General features: G+C 32.5%; 1 protein-coding gene across 1 annotated transcript; it reads left to right on the forward strand.

Annotated features, from left to right (window-relative positions):
- The first annotated feature begins 969 nt into the window (after positions 1 to 969).
- LOC127717789 (uncharacterized) lies at positions 970 to 21,246 on the forward strand. The gene is made up of 5 exons (XM_052223616.1): positions 970 to 1,067; positions 2,199 to 3,017; positions 8,312 to 8,487; positions 17,096 to 17,316; positions 19,698 to 21,246. Exons 2-5 carry the CDS (start codon positions 2,201 to 2,203, stop codon positions 19,933 to 19,935), a joined length of 1,452 nt encoding a protein of 483 aa, XP_052079576.1. The 5' UTR covers positions 970 to 1,067; positions 2,199 to 2,200; the 3' UTR covers positions 19,936 to 21,246.
- Positions 21,247 to 24,143: the final 2,897 nt, after the last annotated feature.

Consider the following 24,143-nt stretch of genomic DNA (forward strand, 5'->3'; position numbering starts at 1 on the left):
AGAGGATGATTCAAAACGTTTCTCTACTAATGTTCCAGAATTCTCTTACATTCAAACGGTGCATGTAAATACATCCAATGTTAGACATTTTTAGATGAGCTTCAAAAGAATGTAACACCATTCTTAAGCATTACATTACAGACTACAAGAGGCAGAAGGTCAAATTTCATTTGATTTGATTTGGTTTGTTAAGTTTAAGTTAATTAAATGTTTTATAAAATTGAGAACTTAAACATATCTTGCCGCCTATTTGCTTGTAGTAAATTGAATGCCCTACCATTGGTAGATTTCATCAGGGTTTACCAAATTTGTATTTTAAGCGATCCTTATGTATGGGCGCGTAAGGTCTAAAACAAACCCGCGTGATTTTGGTTGCGAAATTGACAAATGGTCCACAAATAAATCATGTTAAAATATTCCTAACGAATTTCAAATCATTTAAATGTGTGAAAAAATGAAAGAAGTATGAACGTATGTAGTTTTATTAATATTTTTTGTTAATTAATATTTTCAGAATTCTGTCCTTAATGTCAGAAAACAGGATATCTAGTTTTTTTCATGTTCTATTTTAGTTGGTTTTTTTGTAGATCGGGTTTTATAGTAAATCATATATATATATATTGTAGAATGGAAAATCATGAGTTTGAGTTTCATTTGTGTAGCTACATCCTGTTATTGCTTTTTCTTTATCAATCTACGTCAAGTTTAAAAGTGTGGATAACAAAAAAAGTACTGATTACCCTTATATCGGCTTCACTTAAAAAGTTATATATTTCAGTAATATCAACAATTATAGTAAATAATCTCATTACCGTACATATACCTTACTATAACTGTTGATCTTTATCGCAGATCCATCTGCGACATAAAGCATAGCAATATTGAAAAACAAATAGACTTTCGATCTGATTGAAAAATATACATAGATATGCGGACAAAATCGTACTTTAAAGATTGTTTAGCAAATCGGGTTCATTGTATGCATTTGTATTCGACTGAAAACAATATTTTTAATTATTAATTTTATTTTCAAATTCGTAAAACCAAAAGGAAGATACACTTTTCAGGTAAGTTTACTTTTTTGACCTGAAATTATTTTCAATGCAAACTTATAACAATTGCGCTTAATATTTTTGTCGTGTATGTTAAGGTTGCTTCCAAACTGAATGAAACGAAAAAACAACGCAATTTTATCGTAATAGCAATTAATTTGATAGCCTTGATCCGTTTGCTTAGCTATCAATTTTCGTAATCAATATGGACAAGAATTGAGTATTCCTGATGAAGGTAAAAGAGGGACGAAAGATACCAGAGGGACAGTCAAACTCATAGATCGAAAACAAACTGACAACGCCATGGCCAAAAATAAAAAGATAAACAGACAAATAATAGTACAGATGACACAACATAGAAAACTAAAGACTAAGCAACACGAACCCCACCAAAAATTAGGGGTTTTCTCAGGTGCTCCGGAAAGGTAAGCAGATCCTGCTCCACATGTGGCACCCTTCGTGTTGCTTATGTTATTACAAATCCGGTAAATAGTCTAATTCGGTAGGTCACATTCGTGAAAAGGTAAGGGTATTGTAGTTACGACATAAGGAACATATCCGATATCATCTGTGAAACGGTTATTCCATAACGGTCAACCAACTCGTGATGGCGTCCGTAAAATGTACGAAGGGATGATTTCAACTTCACCATTTGGAACTCTTGGTTTAATAGCTTCCTTGTGAGCAGCAATCCTCTATCAAGGAAATCATGATAGGAAATACAAGCAGCCCAGGAATATCGTATCAATTGGGAGATATATACTCCGTATGCAGGCGCTGCTGGAATGTTGCTACATAGAAATGGAAAGTTCACAATTGGGAAGCTGAAATCATCTCTTTTGTCGTAAAGTTTTATTTTCAACCGAAATCATCCATAAACGATCTCCGAAAACACACAATGCAGTGGAGCAGGATATGCCTACCCTTCCGGAGCACCTGAGATCATCCCTAGTTTTTGATGGTGGTTGTGTTGCTCAGTCTTTAGTTTTCTATGTTGTGTTTTGTGTACTATTGTTTGTCTGTTGGTCTTTTTTCTTTTTTAGCCATGGCCTTGTCAGTTTATTTTCGATTTATGAGTTTGAATGTCCCTTTGGTATCTTTCGCCCCTCTTTTATAGATTGTAATTTTCATATATTTTTGTTGTAGGCATGATATTCCAAATAGCTAAATTACGTCGTTTAAGGCTGCAAACAATTGCTGTTATATGTTTCATTGTAATTCTCTTGAATGGGATTATTTTGTTTGATAAACAAAATTACTACTGTGCTAAGAAACAAGAGCTAAAAACCTTACAGAAGACTAATGTGATTAGAGACACATTGATTGAAAATCCAAATCCATACCCAGAGCCAGCGATTTCAGCTCTACAGGATAAAATCAACAATCACAAATCAAATCCATACAAACAAGCAGTCAGTTCGAACGTATACATGTATTCTGCAATTTTGATAGAAGATATAACACATGAATTTGATGGGAGAGGAAAAGTTGTAATAGTTAACGGATGGGAAAAGAAAGTGTTACTAGACAAGATTAATTTCACATGTTGTTTCTTCAGAGAAGACAACACACAGTTTTACATAAACTCAACAAGGAAAAGAGCAACCTTTTTAAATAGGGGACTACTTCATTCTGTTCAGTATATGTGTCCAGTGAATGTTTCCTCTATCAGGAAAGTGTCTGTATCTGAAGGACCACAACATTGTTCGGGACATGAGGAATATTACATAAAGATTGAAGTTCCGGTGAAAAATGAATCAGGATTAGCTGTCTGTAGTAAAATTAGTTATGGGAATATGGATGCTAAGGTGATTTTGGAGTGGTTTGAGGTCCAACGGTTACTCGGTGTCGACAAAGTACTTACATACACTTATAAACTAAATATGCAAGCAATGCTTGTTTTAGAATATTATGAGTCTATTGGTTATGCAGAAATTATTCGAGACTTCGATTTTCCGCAAAAAGGTATTCTATCATCTTGTTGATATAAAAAGTATAAAAAAACATGCTTTGTTTACATTGTCCTGTTTATATGACATTTTCTGAAAGGGCCAATTTGGTTTAATACCAACAAGCCGATATAAGTCGTAGTTTATTATGGTATTTATTTTGATATTTACGATAAAATGTATTCAAAATGTCAATAAAAGTTTCATAATATTCTCAAAGATTAATGTTTGTACATTTGTGGTCCGTGTAACACTTATCAATTCAAAGTTTTAAAAAGTTTTCAAATTTTAGATTTTTGGAATTTTGATCAAAGTGTTCAAATTTTGAAATTTTCACCAAATAATTAAAATTTTAAAATTCTAAATATCGTTTTTAAATTTGATAGTTTAGAAATTTGATCAAACTTTAAAAGTACTAAACCTAACAAGCAGTTTTTATTATTTCGCTTTTTGAAAGTTTGATTTTTTCAATTTTTGATTAAGATATCAAAAATAGAAAAGGGGCGAAAAGAGGGGTACCTGTAAACACGGCTCTGATTATGATCATTCTTAGTTAGGAATAAAAAGCACGAAGTATACCTGTAAACTGCGAAACGAAATAAAAGCGGAAAGAAGCGAAACAAAATGAAGTGAAAAGTTTTACTTAAAAGTTAATGTATAAAATAAAACCAGAGGCAGACAGTTGAAAGCGGTTAAAAATTGGATAACAAAATAAATATTTCTCAAAAGAAGAGAATTAATTTTAAAACAAGACGCGTGGCTCTGATTATGATGATTCTAACCTTAGAAAAGAAAGCACGAAATATAGCAAATCATTTTTTAGTGTAAAATAAATAATCTAAAGAAATTTTTTTTAAACAAATTGGACATCACATGAGATAACAGTATCCTGAAAATTTTAAGGTTTTGCATCTACTGAAAAAAAAAATGTAAACCTATCTAAACTGGCATCAAACAAGTTGATTTACGTTTTGAAAATCTCTAACATAAGCTTTATAGCGTTTCAGATAAATAATTCAGAACTATGTGGTTTACCAAGCGCCCATCATTTAGGAGTAACAGTGCAAATTGACCAACTCGTAGTAGGTCAAATAGTATAGTTAGGTTTAGTATGTATATATATATTTTTTACTGAACTATAAGCAATAAAATGGCTCAATACACGTTGTGTTATCTCATATTTGATTTCAAATTTTTCTGTTTTGCTCTACGACTTCTTACTTTCTGCAATCATGTCGGCAGATGAAATCATTGCTTGTACATTTTGAACGATCATCCTTAACCTTTTAATCAACTATTTCAGTTCTTTAAGCCCTGGTCACACCTTATCAGATAGCGCGAACGGACGCCGAACGGAAAACTTTTTTCAATCCGTTCATGTCCGTTAGAAGTCCGTTCTTATCCGTTAGACGTCCGTCCATATCCGTTTTATGTCCGTTTTCTCCGTCGAAGTTCGTTCTGTCAGGTGGAAAATTTTTAGCATGTTCAAAACTTTGAACGGACGTCCAACGCATGAAGTGTCCGTTGAACGTCCGGTAGTCTTCTGTTTTTTACGGTTCTCGTCCGTTCCCTTTCCGTTTTGTATCCGTTACTTGTCCGTTATATATCCGTTGGAGGACCGGTAGACAAATTCACCAACGGACTTCTACCGGTAGTAAAACGGATGATGAACGGATGTTAAACGGACATGAACGGAAGGATAACGATAAAAACGGACTCGTACCGAATGTAAAAAAAATAAAATGCCAATAAAAATTTCTCGTTAGAAATGCCAACTATTGGTATGTCAGATTTCTTGAATGTTTGTTATTCATGATGGATCTGACATTTTTCCCCTTCCTCTTCCACCCCTACCCTTTGGTGGCATTTTGATGAATAAACTAAAACCAGTTGCACGACTTTTTAAATTATTTTAAGGTCTCGTGTATAAAAAGTAAAATCACAAAATTACTGGACTCTGAGGAAAATTCAAAAAGGAAATTCCCTAATCTAGTAAATTCAAAAGCTCAAAAACATTAAACGAATGGATAACAACTGTCATATTCCTGACATACGTGATTATGTGATTTACATGTATTATTATTGCTGCCTTTAATTTTCGGCTTATCTTGTTCATCCGTTTTCTCCGGTACGCTTCCGTTCGGTGTCCGTTTTATGCGGTACTTTTCCGTTGGATGTACGACATCCGTTCTTTCCGGTACGTTACAGTTTCTCGTACGTTGCATATCCTGTGTGTGTCTGTTAGTCATTCGTTATGCGTCCGTTTTATTCGGTCAGCACACTAACGGACTCCCCACGGATAAAAATTTTGTCAACGGAAAATTTTTTTTTCATCCGTTTGGCGTCCTTTCGAGCTTCCCGGTAAGGTGTGACCACAGCTTTCAAAGCCAATACAGTCAAATAAAATTAAAAAGGCCAAAACAAGTAAACGTTAACATCAATCTCATCGCTAGAAGGTTTTGTAAAAGCTGAACACATTCATATCATATAAACGTATACCATTTACATTATTTTCAGCCTGCATACTTATGTAATAGTTGCCGCTGTACATTAAGCGTTCATCTATCCATTTGTAGATGTCGGCATTTTAAAAATTGAAATTAATTTTTAAAAGTTTATAACAGCGATAAATTGTAATCTATTTGGGAATCCGAAATATAAATATTGTCACTAAGGTGACACTATATTTGACCTCCCAAAATAATGGTACATTTTTCAGGTGCGGATCAATGAATTTGAAAAGGTGGGGGCCTAGTGAGGGAACGATCATTTAACTTCAAAGGGAGGTATGTCTTTTTCCTAAACAAATATTCTGATCCCCAATTTGATGGGGAAAAAATATTCTGTACAAGCAGAGGACAAAAAAAAAAAAAAATTCTGTACCCAGATTTTCCCCATGCCATATAGTGTTAACTTATGAACCAAATAATTTGATTAATTACGTTGAAAAACTTAATAAATAGTTCGCGCTTAGCGCGAAATAAAAATTCTCACCTCGACAAAACAACCATACTCCCACTTTTGAAGTTAAATGGTTATTTTGTAGTCCATGTTTGGACTGATGCTTGTAAAAAGTATATGCATTTATCATATACGTAGCTCGATTAGTGGTCCTCAATCCGCAACTTTTTTAAATAGCAAATAAAAGGAAACGGGATTTTTTTGTATTAAGGGATAGTTCCGTATTTGTTATTTGTGCATTTATAAGTTATCGTTCAACAATCAACTTTCAGCAAAGTAAAAGAAGACAGTACCTGTCCAGTAAGAATGGGGCGTGTAAAGAGAGTGCCACGATGTCTGCATGATGGATTTTTAATTTTTGGCCATACACCAATGTTGCTCTCGAAAAACCAGGACAATGTAAAACGCTGAATTTTAATTAAAACATTCACCTACAGAACGCTAAAACTGAATATTTGAAAGTCAAGTAAATATAAGAACCGAAGCAATTGAAAAGGTGTTTGGTCATATCAAAATCCATCTAAGGGCTACTTTGCCCGAGGCAGTTGAAACCTGAGTTTCTTTGTAATTTGTATGTAAACGAACTATTTTAAATGATCGATTATTGGTTGCCAGTGGCATATATTTCATGCATGTTTAAAATGATAACAAATTAGCAATAAATACAACAGGAAGAGATTGTGCTTGATATTCATATGATGAAGACATAATCTTTCAATTAGTTTAATTGAGGTCTGAAGCTGGTATGTCAGTAACTGCTAGTAGTCCTTTATTAATTTATATATCATTGTCATTTTGATTAGTTTATTTTGTTTCCTTTTCTGACGTAGGACTCGGACTTCTTGTAAAGTGCGTTTTACTGTGCGTATTGCTGTGTGTTTGTTTTTTTCTACATTGTTAGGTTAAAGGGGAGGGTTGAGATCTCACAAAACATGTTTAACCCCGCCCATTTGTGCGCCTGTCACAATTCATGGGCCTCTGGCCTTTTTAGTCTTGTATGATTTTAATTTAAGTTCATTGTTATATTTCGGAGTTTAGTATGACGTCCGTTATCACTGAACTGGTACACATTTTGTCTAGGGGGGAGCTGAAGCACGCCTATCACAACTTACATTGCGACACCATAAATTCAGTATTCCGTCTTTATCAATACTTGTGTATTTCTATGTTGTGATGTTACACTATTGTTTCAGATAAGTTTTTCTCGTTTCTCGTTTTTATATAGATTAGACAGATGTTTTTCCCGTTTGAATGGTTTAAAACTAGTAATTTTATGGGCCCTTTATAGCTTGCTGTTCGGTGTGAGTCAAGGCTCCATGTTGAAGACCATACTTTGACCTATAACGGTTTACTTTTATAAATTGTGAATTGGATAGAGAGTTGTCTCATTGGCACTCATACCACATCTTCTTATATCTATTGGAACTGAAATCAATCATAAAAGGCAATATATTATCGTCATGCAATCGATAAAAAATGAAAACAAAACGTTAAAAATTGATTGCGACCGAAGCGCTTTTTTTGGATCTACCTTCATCAGAACGCTCAAACGTCAAATATTACTATTTGGCTAAATGCGAGTTGGTCGGTTTTCACTGTTACTCCCAAATGTTGGGCGCTGGGGACACAAGATAATAGAGTTTTTTTAAAAAAGTAAATCAACTTGTTTGATGCCAGTTTAAATAGGTTAAATTTTTTTTTAATAGATGCACAACATAAAAAATTTCAGGATACTGTGATGTCTAATATGATTTATAAAAATCATAATTCTTCTTTAAATTGTTTACTTTGTAATTAAAACTGATTTGATATACTTCGTGCTTTTTTATTCCTTACTAAAAATGATCATAATCAGAGCCGTGTTAACAGGTACCCCTCTTTTCTCCCCTTTTCTATTTTTGATATGTTAATCAAAAATGTCAAAAATCAAACTTTCAAAAAGCGAAATAATCAAAACTGCACGTTAAGTTTAGTACATTTAAAGTTTGATCAAATATCTAAACTATCAAATTTAAAAACGATATTTAGAATTTTAAAATTTTAATTATTTGGTGAAAAAATTTTTAATTTTTTTAAAAATTTGAAATTGTGATATTTTAAAACTTTGATCAAAATTCCAAAAAATCTAAAATTTGAAAACTATTTTAAATTTTGAATTGATAAGTGCTACACGGACCATTTGTCTTATGTAAATATGTTTTTTATTTATTTTGTTTTTCTATATTTAGACGAACAATTCAGCTACTGAATTGATTTCAACTGTTTTTATTATGTTTATAAGTTATATTCGATTATATTGTCACATTTTTAATACATGTTAGCATTCATGGTTTTAAACCTTTCTTGTAGAAGAAATCCCGCGAGCCGCCGGAGACACATCGTACCCCGCCTGGGTTGATCTACAAGTTATTATGCATGACTGTCAGTCCCGTTTGTATGGCTACAAATATGTTGCAGTACTTGACAAGGATGAATTGTTTGTACCAAATGTTACAAAGTATGGGTTCTCATTGAAACAGATGTTAGTGAGTATATACCAAATATAATGTTACCCATTTTCGAAACGACGATACGTGTTTCATGAAGAGGTCTTTATGTTATGTCGACATTTAAAGCCAAAAATATTTAATTTTCTTAATCTTTCTCTTATAAATTTTTTCGTGTGCCACTTACTGAAGAAAATATCATAACATATTCAAATTACGACAGTTGAAGTTAATTCTAAAATAGCAAATACAACCATTCCTTGTTATTGTTTCAGTATTATCCCATCTGCAGTTGAAAGCCCCAGTTTCTAAAAATGTTCTTTCTGCCTTTCCGCAATTTCTTTTGACACGCTTAAGTGTTTCTTTTAAATTTCTTGAATTCCTCATGACAACCTGCTTTTTCGTAAGAAATGGTAACAGCACTTCGTGAATTTTCATGAAATTTCATTATAAGGTCCTCTTCGCGGTCCGCTTTTAAATTATGTCGATTTCTTTGAAAAATTCAGAGATATTTATTTTTATTGAAATAACTACAACTTTAAGTGACGAGTAAAAATTGCAGAATAAAACAATATATGTACATTGTTGGAAATCTAACATTTATTTTTACTCGCTTCAAAACAGCAGAAACTCTCGGTGAGCCTAACTTTCCGTCCTGTTTCTAAAGCTCGTACAACAATATACAAATACATTTTATATTTTCCGACAATATGAAAATAAATAGATGTGGTATGATTGCTAATGTGACAACTACCATTCAAAATTAAACGGAAGTGGATGTACGCAATTATAGGCAATAGTACGGCCTTTAACAATGAGTAAAAAAAACATACCGTATAGTCGGCTATGAAAGACCCTGACATGATAAATATGAAACAATTCAATTGAGAAAAACTAAAGGCCTAATTTGCAAATAAATAGTTTACGAAAAAATAAAAAAGGAACAACATGACCCAACGACAACCTCTTATTTACAGGCTCCTGGTTTGGTACAGGTACACATAGAATGTGGCGGGGTTCAACACGTTTGAATGTACATTTATTGTATATTTATGCGTTCAATATGCCATTATCAGAAACACGTAAAGCCAAATATTTGAAAGTCAAGGGTGTACAAGTACCGAAACACGTGATCCGTTATATGACCAAAAGGAATCTTAATGTAATAGCCAAAAGCTATTCGCCTTTTCAGAATGTAATGCATTCTGGGCAATATTTTCAAAAGTGAACACCAAAACCTGAACAATTGAAAGTCAACAAATGACGTGACGTTATTTTCATTTTGAGGTACAAACAATTTTTTTTACAGTTGCACCCCCTTTATCATCCTACTTAGATATGTTTCTGCATCAATCTCAAGATTGATTTTTTAAACAAGCTGATAGAAAAACGGATCAAATTAATCTTTAACAGACCATTTTCAAAAAAATTATCTATGCCATTGCTTAAAAATTCAAAAGCCTATCTTTTAAAATTGTATAATAGCATTGTTCACATTTAATCAGTACTTCAACAAAAAAGTGAAAAAGGTTGTCTACAGAAAGCTTATTTATATGATTATTGAAAAAATAATGCATAAATATTGTAAAAAACATTAAGACATTATTAACTTATTTACAATATTCTGTACTAGGCTACATATTTTTTTATTTTTGATAGGTTTTAAACAAGAGTTAACTGCAATAGTATGACCAAATACGCCAATTCGATCACCCTGGTTTGGAGAGATAATACAATTTGAAAATTCCCAATTTTAACATTTCTCCAACATGAAAATATTTGATAATTTAGTTGTTATGGTAATCAAGTTTCCTTGCTTGTATCCATCTTTTCAAATGTTATCTTTTTAAGTTGAACATTATAGATTGTAAGATCTAGTATACATTTTCTAAACCTTCCATCATTATTATCTTATTTTGAATAGAAACACACTACAAATGTATGGTTTGCAGGCCATTAAACACCGTGTTGCTAGGTAGAGATTTTTCAAAAGCAATAGCGTGAATGTCTGTGTGCTAATTGCCATTTATACAAATTCTGCCTCAAGTTGAATCAATTTAACTATAGCAGATAAATGTCCTACATATCACTCCTTGCAAGATTCTTAGCTTGATTCCTACGTAAAATAGTTGGGAATTAGATTCGGTCAAATGTAAAGATGATGATGGTAATGACATCTGTCTTGGCGTTTAACAGGGTCTGTTGTATTTTACCCTGTCGTTGATAATTGCATTAAAGATATTAAATTTCAGTTTGAATATTTTTGGTTATTATTTTACGATGCGAGCCATGATTCCAAACAAATAAGAACCTAAAACATTTACTTTTATCCCTTGTTTGTTGCAAAAGTTGAAATAAATGTTGAATTAATGTCGAATACTTTGTTGGTTACTAACAATTTAAACATAAATCCCGACAAATATGAAAACTTTTCACATTTGTGGTAACTTGATAGACAAAGGGTGCCATCTAAATGTTTACATAATAAGTGTGTAAGAACCAATAAAGATAATCAAAACAAAATAAAAAAGCTCGTTTCTATTTAAAGTGTACGATTTTTTTATGATATGAAAGTCTTATTCATTGTGGACATCATCAATTTATCAATTATTGAAACCATGTGCATACAAAGCCGAAAATAAACTGACAACGCCATGGCTAAAAAGGGAAAAGACAAACCGGCAAACAACAGTACACAAAACAACATAGATAACCAAAGACTGAGCAACACGAAACCTACCAAAAACTGGGAGTGATCTCAGGTGCTCCAGTCGTGTTGCTTATGTGAGTACAAAACCGGGGATATGTTTAATTCGGTAGGTCACATTCGTAGGAAGAGAACGAGATTGTAGTTACGACAATTGGAACATATTCGTCGTCATCTGTGAAACAGATATTCCATAACGGTCAACCAACTCGTAATGGCGTCCGTAAAATTTACGAAGGAATGATTTCAACTTCACTTCACCACTTGGAACACTTGGTTTAATAGCTTCCTTGTGCAATCGTCAATTGGAAAAGTTCGGAGATCCTACTCCCTCGCTTCACACCATATAATATAGAGACGCCTTTATTAATTTTTCAATGGGCTGACTTGTTTACCCCATTTGAACTGTATGGGATATAAATTTAAAAACATACTTTTTTGTTGTTGCTTTGAAACATGTCGCAATAGGGAGGCCAAGATATAAGAGCAAGGCTTGCCAGAAAACTTAATTCATAAGTTGTTTCTCACCAAAAATTGATATTAATCATTATCATTGTTTCACTTGTCTTAATATATTATGTATATATATATATATATATATAGATAGAGTCTATAAGAATCTACCAACCAGTAAACTTAGTAGGTATTGGATCATCAAAATTGACAATACTACACAAACAGGGAAAATTATATGAGTCTAAAAGATTGTGTAACAATACCGATAAATAGATGGAAAACAAAACACTAAAAAGTGTTGAATATCATCGCACAAAGATGGAAAAACTGAACAGATGATATAAATTATACAATAATTGCAAATATTTCGGCTCAACAAATGGCCTTCCTCAGTGTTAAAAGTTTTAACAATACTGATATATAATGTATAAGGTGTAAACATAGATCAGTAATAATACAGGTAAGTTTTGGTCCATCTTTGTGCGATGATATTCAACACTTTTTAGTGTTTTGTTTTCCATCTATTTATCGGTATTGTTACACAATCTTTTAGACTCATATAATTTTCCCTGTTTGTGTAGTATTGTCAATTTTGATGATTAAAATCAATCGACCAAAACTTACCTGTATTATTACTGATCTATGTTTACACCTTATACATTATATATCAGTATTGTGAAAACTTTTAACACTGAGGAAGGCCATTTGTTGAGCCGAAATATTTGCATTTATATCATCTGTTCAGTTTTTCCATCTTTGTGCGATGATATTCAACACTTTTTAGTGTTTTGTTTTCCATCTATTTATCGGTATTGTTACACAATCTTTTAGACTCATATAATTTTCCCTGTTAGTGTAGTATTGTCAATTTTGATGATTAAAATCAATCGACCATCTATTTATCGGTATTGTTACACAATCTTTTATATATATGAGTCTAAAAGATTGTGTAACAATACCGATAAATAGATGGTCGATTGATTTTAATCAATATATATATATGAGTCTAAAAGATTGTGTAACAATACCGATAAAAGATGGTCGATTGATTTTAATCATCAAAATTGACAATACTACACTAACAGGCGAGGAAAGGTAACACCCGGCCATCGACAACTTTATAATTGTGAAGCCTAGGTGGTTGAGTGGTCTAGCGCGTCGGATACAGTGCAGGCGATTCGAAAGCAAATTTACAGATCTAACATTGTTGGGCTGATGTTTAGACGAGTTGAATATACCAAATGTACACAGCCATGTATCACCATCACTGCTGTTGATCCGATGGATAAATCTGTTGTAGAGTTGTCATTGGTTCAGACGTACTTATAAATATAATTATTTCTGCGATTGTATCTTGCATTAATTTGTAGGATCCTTTACAATAGATATTTCAGCTGATCTGTAACAATTCCATCTTCATGCTTTATATGTCATGTACTGTATAACGACGCTAGATTAAAACTGACGAGGAAATGTAACCCGGCCACCGAAAGCTTTATAATTGTAAAGCCTAGGTGGTGGAGTGGTCTAGCGCGTCGGATACAGTGCAGGCGATTTGATGTCACGATATCTCAGTAGCATGAGTTCGAATCCCGGCGAGGGAAGAACAAACATTGTTGGGCTGATGTTTAGACGAGTTATATATATATATATATATATATATATATATATATATATATATATAAAAGACCACAAATTGTGAAAAAGTATATTTGACTAACAGGTCGAACAACAAATGTTCTTAAACCCTGCTGACTGCCATTGGTGATTGCCAAATAAACGGATCACAAGGTGTAATAAATGGATCTAAACTATAAATTTAATACCAAACAGAAAACAATAAACTCGCGGAAAAGATGGTATACCGCAAACATGAGGTGCAAAAATTTGTACACCATATCCGGATTTCGACAATTAATGTCTCTTCAGTGATGTTAGGAATCGAAACGGTAATTGGAAGGCCACATAATTTACCTCAATTTAGGATAGACTCTTGAATTTTGAGGAGTCAAAATAGGATGAACGGATCATATAAACCCGAAGGCAAATATAATACAAGCCCTTTTTTTCTGACTTTTAAAATTGAGATTGGAAATGGGGAATGTGTCAAAGAGACAACAACCCGACCATAGAGCAGACAAAAGCCGAAGTCCACCAATGGGTCTTCAATGCAGCGAGAAATTCCCGCACCCGGAGGCGTCCTTCAGCTGGCCCCTAAACAATTATATATACTAGTTCAGTGATAATGAACGCCATACTAAACTCCAAATTGTACACAAGAAACTAAAATTAAAAATTATACAAGACTAACAAAGGCTAGAGGCTCCTGACTTGGGACAGGCGCAAAAATGCGGCGGGGTTAAACATGTTTACGAGATCTCAACCCTCCCCCTATACCTCTAGCCAATGTAGAAAAGTAAACGCATAACAATACGCACATTAAAATTCAGTTCAAGAGAAGTCCGAGTTTGACTTTATATTATGACATTTGGTTATTTTTCTTATAACCTTTAACCTGAGAACTTTTATTTGAAATAAATTACAAAATTAATTTAATCTAATTAATAATAATTTTTATCATTTTGATAGTAATTAATTAAGATAGCATTTACATATGATTAAGCTAATATAATTTTTGAAAATGTGCAAATTAATTAATATTTTCTATGAGTATACAAAAGATACATTTTGTTTTTCATTTCTTGTTGTATTGATTTTTCCTATCGAAAGTTCACCGGTAAAACAAAGGTAAACACGAACCTTTGCAGGTGCAAAATATGAAACAAAATTGTCAACTTAAATTGTTGCAGTAAAACTAAACACCTTGATGACCACCTGTTAATTGGCCCAGCAGGTAGCAATTTTTCACTTCCTTAGCAATCCATGGTTTATGAACCCCTAATAAATGCCTGACATCCAATATCAGACATAGGGGATGCTGATGATTTATCAGACTATGTCCCAGTATGAACTGCATTTTGGACTATATACATGATATAAACATAAATATTATATAAACGTTATAAAGACAATAAATATATGCATGCATTGCGAAATTATATAAAATCCAATACTGCTTCGATAAATATCATAATACAAAAGAAGTCGATTTCCAGGCATTGAAAAAGTGTATAGAATCAAATTTTGCTTTGATAAATATAATAATACAAACATGTCGATTGTTTTGTGCTGTACGATTATAAGCTGAAAAACAATTAAAAAGATAGTAGAATGTGAAAATGTTTACCTTTTATAAAAACAATATTCTTATATGTAGACAAATGTTAAGTAATTACCAATGTAAACAAAATACCTTTGCATCAAGTTTGACCCTTACCCATTTGAATTCCTGACGGTTTAAACAAATTACCAACATATTGGCTGTATCAAGTCTATATCGCATTCAAATGCAAATAATTCACCCTTTAGAGAATACATTATATACTACATATATTTGACTGGCGGTCATATTGTGCATATGTTAATCGTAAGTCAAAGTGTAACACGAACATGAAAATAAAAATCTATTCCTGTAAACGGGAAAAGAAGGAATAACATTAGGATATGTAGCAGGAAATGCCCGAATACAAACATTTAAAACAATTGATCGCTGTTTTAGTAGTGGTTTGTGGTTTTATTATACATAGATTTTGCTGATGATTGATTGTTGGTGTTAACGACACTTTCAGCACTATTGACTATATAGTAATGCCCAGTTTTCTTTGGCGGATGAAGCCGGAGTGCCCTGATATAACCGCCGACCTTCGGCAGGAAAACTTGCAATAATAGTCATTAAGATTGGAATCGAATGCACCAGTGTTGACAGGCGATTGGTACAGTAGATTAACTTCCTACAGCACTCGGTCATTGATTTTGTTAGCTTATTACGAAAATTAATCATATCCCATGTAAAATGCAAGCGAAATTTTAATTACTATTGTTGTCTTTTGTCGTCTTTCGCGTAATTTTTACGGTGGTGTTACACATGAAGACTTACTCTTTATTGCTTCCAAACGCATTTGTTGTATGTTGTAAAATGCTTTAAATTGTTTTATTTGCTACTTTTATGTGGTGTTTGGTATCAAAAGTCATCATTTCTTATGAGTAATTAAGTTTCAATACTTTCATAGCTAGACGTGCATTTTGTACGGGAAATCCGACTTTTAAAGTCTTTTTTTCAAATTTATTCACTAGAGACACGTACTAGTCGTGTTATCGTTACTAAGAAATATTCATGGATCAAGATTAAGATTATGTCGTGCAAATTTATTTTGACAACAATGGTCATCAATTTAGTTTACTTGTCAACATACAAACTGTATATAGAGTGAATAATATCAAATAACAGATTTCATTGTTATGATACAACTTGTTTATTTTGCAAATTATTCTATTTTTCTTCAGTCCAAACGTTTCTACGGTTACATGTTTTTATAAGGGTTAATTTTGACCACAAAAAGGGGGAGAAAAAGAAAAAAACCATGTAACGCACCGGTTCACCCCGCACTCGATGTACGGGAAGAGGCGGGTAAATATATGTAGCTATGATTACTGTTCTGTAAATACGTTGTGTGCACTGATGTTACATGGAAAACAAGTATGTGAATATTCGTGTATTCAGTTTCCTGTATTGATATACGACAACTTCCTGGTATGGACCCTTGGAATCTAAAATTGGTCCACGTCTGTTGGATTGTACAATACCATTATTTATCTATGATGGACTAGAGTTAACAAACAATTGAAAAAATCAAATTCTATCATCAACAAATCTATAATCACGTCAGTAGTAATCAGTTAAGAGAGGTTAAGCTAACTATAACATGTATAAAACCAGATTTTTTCCACCATTTTCTTGAAAATGTCTTTCCCAAGTTAAAAATACGACAGTTGTTTTCCCCTATATCCATTGGTTGAAAACGTTTGATATCGTCAGTTTTTATGGACTTTTTAAATTTACTTTACAATTCTATGTGACTGTCATACAAGAGGTTTAGCTAGCTATAAAACAAGGTTTAATCCACATTTTTCAACATAAGAAAATGTCTGTACCAAGTCAGGAATATGACAGTTGTTTTCCATTCGTTTGATGTGTTTGAGTTTTTTATTTTGCATTTTATAAATGAGCTGCGTCGGATAGAAATCGACCTGATGCAAATAAATATCAATGCATCTGTTACCTTATTTCGGATAGAAAAAATCTTGATGTAAAGTCTGTAACTGTTTTTAAAACGAGCTGATATAAGAACCCTACAGAAGGGACCAAAATCCATCTTTTATTTTGTATTGGGATGTTCCAAAATCAATCAAAGTCTTATACATGCACATATATATGTGTACTTGCATAAGGTCGATTTCTATCCGACGCAGCTCAAATGATATCCGTTTTGAATTTTCCTTTGAGTTCGGTTTTTTCGATATTTTTGTTTTACTTTTTTACAATTGTTTAGAAACATTAATTTCGTATTGTTACATGTGTTTCAGAATAAAATCTTCGAAAATAATTTGGCAGGAGTACAGCCTTTGGTCAAGATGCATATTACATCGTGGAAACCTAGCAATGAATCGAGTGAACTTTTTCTAGGGAAATATTTACTAAGCACAGCACCAGTGAACGACAGATTAAAATTTATATATATGCCAAGTCGAACAAAATATGGATCAGTTGAAGTCCACACGATAAGACCAGTTGGAAAATATAAAAGGTATGCAAAATTTAGTATGAGAATAAGCGAGTACGTTGAATCTGAAAGATTAATTTTTGGTTGAGAGTGACATGATTTTCGATATTTAGGTCTAATAAAACTTTGATCGGATAAAGTTCCTTCTTAGATATCACGTGCGAAGAATAGAGAGTATAACAAAAAGTAACATAGAAAACTGATTTTTTTTAAAATAAAAATGAAATCAACATGTTCCATGCGGTCGAAGCGCTTTCCTAGATTTACATTCATCAGAAACGTCAAAATTGAATATTTAAAAGCCAAGTATGTGTGAAAACCTAACCAGTTGAAGAGCTATTTGATCAAAGAGGACCTAATTTAAACCAGTGGACTGTGAGGCCAAAAGAGTATTACAAGCTCAGTGACAATTACTTCGGTACTAGCACCAAAATACGGTTATTGTGTTATTAATATTTGCTATTAAAAAAAAATGTAATTTATTTTAAATTAAGAAATGAATCTCCCTCATGCAAAGCTCTCATTCCTTGCCCGGATTTGGCTATACTTTTTTTCCTTTGTTGGTTTAAAAGCTCCTTGAGTTTTTAGATTTTCACTGAAGAGTCATCTATTGTCAAAACTGTGATATGAATTCGATGTATATCTTATTTATTACAACTCTATAAAAAATATCATTCATTTTTGTATCGATCTGATGAGTTAAGGTCTTTTCACCTGATTTTTAGAGTGTGTTCTTATGTTGTACTGTTAAACCACTGTCCCAGGTTTGGGGAGAGTTTTAGTGCCAGCAAACTAGTTTAGCACCGCCACATTTTGTATGTGCCTGTCCCCTGTGAGGAACCTGTAATTCAGTGGTTTTCGTTTGTTGCTGTATATCATATCTGTTTTTCGTTCATTGTGTTGTACATAAATCCAGTTAGTTTTCTCGTTTCAAATGTTTTACATTTGTCATTTCGATGTCTTTTATAGCTGACTATGCAATATGGGTTTTATTCATTGTTGAAGGTCGTACGGTGACTTATAGTTATAAACGTCTCTGTCATTTGGTCTCTGGTAGAGGGTTGTCTCATTGGAAATCATACCACATCTTATTGTTATAGTTAATCAGTTGTAAGGATGAAACTATCATAACCTGTTATAGGGTAACAAGTGTCTAAATCTCTTCTAGTGAAGAACTTTCAGAATCTGTTCTAAATCTTCTCTAAGATGAAACTACTTTTGTCGCAAACTGTTTTAAAACAATTCTCCTGTCAGATCCTGTAAGTTTCAAAATCCCAACTGTATATGTTTAAAGTCTTATTAAACGAGTTTCTTGTATTATAATGATATGGGAATTATTGAACCAATACATGCATATAAACTAAACGGTATGTTTTTTTTGTACATTTATTACTAATTTTTAACGTATTATCGACAAATAATATTTCATTCAGTGATAGTGATTGTTGATCGCAAGCTAGTTAACCATCGAGTTACTTGCCAACGTTTACCGGTAAATGAAATTGATAAACAATCAATACAGAATCAAGGACCACGTGAATGAGAAGTGAATTGATAGAGCGATGTTCATTTGTTCTTATATTTTCCATGCGTTCCCCTTTGTAAACTAAACTTTTCCTTAACGGTTAAACAGTGATATAAATGATATTGTTACACTCTTTCGTCACGGTTTTCTCTCGAGAAAGTCTAACGAGAGGTTTCGTTGCCAAGGTCACTGCATATGGAATAATGTCTGCAAATTAGAATACAGGGAAGCACTAGTTTGATAGCAATACATTTTTAAAGATTTGTTAAGATATAGTATTTTCTTTTACTAGAAATTCAACGTATAATTTTATTTTGAATTTAAACTTAGCCATTTAAGTATATAACACATATTTTTTTGAGTAACATAAGACTTTAATCTTTGTGCATTTAAGATGTATGATTAACGTTATTCAGAGTTTCGGAAACCAGGAAATATTGCTTTATAGGGTTTGTACATTAAACTCCCGTGTATTGTTAAACTGAATTAATAGACAAATCATCAGAAGATAAAGACATACAACACTATCATGACTATGCATAAAGGAAAAAAAAGGGAAAAAAAATACTATGGTTTCCAAAATAATAGACAGAAATTAAAACCGAGGATAAATCAGTTCCACCAGAAGGGTCAACAGTTCAACGTAATATTTCACTTGTGTATCAGGCACTGATCAAGACGATTCAAAATCATATGAGATTGCGCCCTTATGACATACTTTTTTTCAATTTTTTGGCTTTATTTGTAGTATATTGTAGATTCCGTAATTGCAATTACTTTTGACATTGTATAAGCAATTCTATGTTGCTCTTTTTGTAATTTATTCTGTCCTTTCTTGTTTCCCAACCGTCTCAATTGTTTAAGTCCGGTTCTTTTTCAGATCAATCTTTCCAGTGACACAACTCGTCCTTCATCACTATAGAAAGTGTAGAACAGATTATCCATTCTTAAAGAATATCAATGAAAACGAGCGAAAAAGTCTGTTTAAATACAATTCTACAGATAACAAGTGTTTTGAGTTCAAAACATATTACCAACAGAACATGGAACTTATTATAGGAAAAATAAGAACACGTGTGTTAGAATTACAGAGAAAACTTCTCTGTCTAAGAAAATAATGGCTTAGCAATTACAGACACTAAAAAGTTTCGCCTGGGAAAAAATCTTACATGCTTACAGTGTTTAGTGGTGTATCACACTTACACCGTCCGTCAAACACCATTAACCTTTACACCATACACTATTGCCCATACATCATGCATCTTACACTACTGCCCATACTCCATGTACTATACACTATTCTCCCTTACCTTTCCCGTTTAAACATACAAGATACATTTGCATTATTACAAATGTCAACATATCGTTTATAAAACAAACCATGTACCACAAACCATTATACAATACGAGTTTTATAGGTAAGTTTACAATTAAATCGCTGTGATAAGTGAGAAATGGTCCCTTATGAAAATTGATGTATGTTTTCACTTTTTCTAATTTAAGATATTGTCCTTGACCTTCTGACTTTCTATTGGTTTTAGTGACTAAAGCCCGTAAATAAATCTTCCGGCTTGATATTTAAATTTTATTACAATATTCAAAATTTATAGATTGTGTTTTTAAGAACTTACTTCACAAATGACAAAAAAGAACACAGAAATTAAATTGATAATAAAAATTGCCATATAAAAATAAGGAGATGTGGTACATGTATGATTGCCAATGAAACAACTATCGACCAAAGTTCAAATGATGTGCATGTAAGCATTTATAGGCAACCGTACTGCCTTCAACAATAAAAAAAACAATACCGTAAAGTCGTCTATAAAAGGCCCCGACTTGGAAAATATGAAACAATTCAACTGAGAAAACTAACGGCCTAATGTATAACAAAACAATTTACGATATCAAATATGACAGACATGAACCAACGACAATCACTGAACTACAGGCTCCTGACAGGCACATAATGGATGTGACGGGTTAAACATGTTTGTGAGCGCTCAACCCTTCCCTTACCTGGGACAGTGGTGTAACAGTACAACAAAAGAACAAACTATAAAAACCAGTTGAAAAAGGCTTAACTCATAATATAGATACAAACAGAAATACATCTAACAAAAACACAGAGTGGACGTGGACGGGTACTTATACTTCCCAAAAACAAAAAGACACTAAGTACAGATCTGAGAGCACTCGCAGTAACTGACAGCTAGTTTAAAGCCAATAACAACTAATGAAAAAAATCATGTATTTAAGACTAAAATATCAATTAGTAAACATCAAACATCCAATGGATAGGTGTAAATATGTCATTAACAGTCAGAGAAACACATGACCTTGTACAATGTCAAACTATACGTATCGACAGATTGTAGTACCGTGAAAGTACATATGTGTAATATTTAGTATAGTTTTAATTTACTGATAACAGAATCAATATTTATACCAATAAAACAATATTCAAAGATTTATTTACATTGTTGAATATGTAACCTTTTAGAACAAGTTTATTTAAAGGATTCAATTTGATAAGTTTACCCGGATCGTATCTAAATTTCCGGGCTCGGTTTACATCATCACCGTAAAATATAGGATGTGCTATTCCGTTTGAAATAAGTTTTTTACAGCCAGACCTGCAGACCAAATCTTTGTATCTTTATGAAACAATTTAGTAAAGCATATAAAGGTTTTAATTAGTTTGTGGTTACGAAATCCCTGACTTAATAATTTACTAGTAATACATGGATTACGTTCATTAAAATCCAAAACGTCAATACAGACACGAGCATAGTATATGGGATATATAAACACCGAAAGACGGTCCCAAGGGAACATCACTGTCCAAAAAGGGGAAAATTGATAATGGAGACCGAAAAATTGTCCCTTTTTGTCGTAAATTTTTTGTGTAGAGTTTCTGGTGTAATACTGAAATATCTAAATCTAGGAAAGGGCAGTTATTGCTTATGATATTAGGTTTATTCAAAGTAAGTTCCTTTTGGTAAACCTCAGCAGTATAGTTAGAGAACTCTTGATTATTTAACGAACAAATATCATCAAGATAACGGTAAGTGTTGTTGAATTTATCAATTATATGGAATTTAGACGTTTCTGTACTGAGTTTGGCCATAAACTGTAATTCATAACATTAATGGAACAAGTCAGCTATTAAAGGGGAACAATTGGTACCCATATGAATACCTACAATCTGTCGATAAACTGTATACCGAAACGTACACAAATGATGTCAAGAAGACAATTTAGTACTTTAATCATCTCATCACACCTCCAGTAAGTATATCTAGCATATTTACCTTTCTCATTAGATAAAAAAGGCTTTATATGAGTTCCACCAAATATATTTGCAACCAGATGTATCAAACGACCATTTAATTAGATAGGATAACTTTTGTTTGATAAGATTGTGTGGAAGCGTAGTATTAAGAGTGGAAACGTAAAAACCGAGTCAAAAGGACAATCAAAAGCACGTTATTTATCTAAAACACCCAAAGAATTTTTTTACACTCCAAAAATGGTTAAATCTACTGTTTTCATATGTTTTAATACACAAATTCACGATTAGTTCTTTGATAGTAGTTAAGGAACTTATTTAAAGCACCCAACGATTAGAAGTAGAACACTTACTAGTGGCCGAGATGGAACGATATTTTACGGGTTTTTCGTGTAGTTTATGTAACCAATACATAGTGGGGACCTTCAAATGTTCCGAGGAGGCTTTAAACTGAGCTGTGGTAGTGTCATGATACTTTTACTATTTACTATATGACTCTCTGTGGAGCGTACTGCCTTTAATGTATTTGCATGTACGATTTTATTCTTAAGGACTTCCGTGTTGTATTTACGTAATACCACCACCACATTGATGGCTGCTTTGTCGGCAGGTACGAACACAAACCGCTTTGATAATACTTGAATTTTGTTTTTAATCCTAGAAATAGGCGTATTAGTTACTCCTTTTTTTATTTCTTAATTATTTTCGAAATGTGATATGCGAATATCAACAATATGCATACATTTATTTAAATAGGAATCAAGTGACTTTTTTGTCAGAGTTCTCCCGTTTACACCTTTTTTTACAATAGGATGAAAGAGCATCTTTAATAACCTGACGACACTCTTCCCAATTTATTTTCGACGGTGGACGATATTTTGGTCCTTTTTTTAGAAAGTTTATAACCTCTCGATCTTGAACGATGTTGAGGTTCCCTGTAATTACATGGCCATAGGGATCATACATATTTCATTTTGACATTAAAATACATTTAAGTCCATCAATCAAAACAAATCCAGTCATTTTCCATCAGACAGATATTTCGAGTACAATAAAAGCAACAGTAGTATACCGCTGTTCAATAGTCATAATTCGATTAAGCAAAAACAAATTCGGGTAACAAACTCAAACCGAGGGAAACACTTCAACAGAAGTGTTCAGCACTATAGAAATATTTAAAAAAAACAATCTTAAACATATTTTACTAAGAGATGAAAATGATTAAGTAACAGGCACAGCCTATGGAAGCTCTCTTCATATTACATGTACAGGTTATTCATCATTAATTAACAATCGTATTTAAAAGTGTAGAAGTACAGAGGAAAATGCATGCTACTTCTTGGCATACACAAGCAAATACATATTTACCGTGTTAATTACAAGGTGGTAATCATATTTAAGTGCGTAGAGAATTAATCATCGTCATTTTTTTCAAGTACCTTGTGACAAGTATTATATATCAACACCATTTATAAGACAATAAAAATACAAAAAAATGTATATAGATGTTTGGAGGAGACACCAAGCTTTCTAGGTGGAATAAACGAAATGAAAAGAAGAAATGAAATAAAAAAAAAGACCTAAAAAGAAAATAAAAAAATTCACATTTTTCAAACCAAACGATGAATGTCACTGATGTATATCTAAACAGACTTTAAAATAGCAACATTTAAATCGTATGGAAATAATCTATTTCCAAAAAGTAATAAGTCAATATTCATTGTCAACATTATTATCAACAATTCAGTAAATGGAATCATGTAAGATATGTCCCACAGCATTATAATAAAGGCAAATAAAAAAAGAAACGCTGGTTATCCTCAACGGTATGGTTACCGTTTGTACAAAAAGTGTTACCGTTCGAACAAAAAGTATTCTCTGGTAAAAATTGATCAAACAAATGAAAAATGTGTATTTTTCAACTCCAATATAGGAGATCGAGGAAATCATAATTTAACCCATAGCCCACATAAAATCACACACTACTGTACGCTTATTTTAAAAGTATTTAAAGTTAAACATAGATGTTAAAAT

The sequence above is a fragment of the Mytilus californianus genome, unplaced genomic scaffold (genome assembly GCF_021869535.1).
Source record: "Mytilus californianus isolate M0D057914Y unplaced genomic scaffold, xbMytCali1.0.p SCAF_10, whole genome shotgun sequence".
Taxonomy (NCBI): Eukaryota; Metazoa; Mollusca; class Bivalvia; order Mytilida; family Mytilidae; genus Mytilus; species Mytilus californianus.

Coding starts and splice junctions, on each gene's coding strand:
- LOC127717789 (XM_052223616.1), top strand. CDS start 2,201: ATGATATTCCAAATAGCTAAATTACGTCGTTTAAGGCTGCAAACAATT. Junction 3,018..8,311: donor CTTCGATTTTCCGCAAAAAG/GTATTCTATCAT, acceptor CCTTTCTTGTAG/AAGAAATCCCGCGAGCCGCC. Junction 17,317..19,697: donor CCAGTTGGAAAATATAAAAG/GTATGCAAAATT, acceptor GTTCTTTTTCAG/ATCAATCTTTCCAGTGACAC.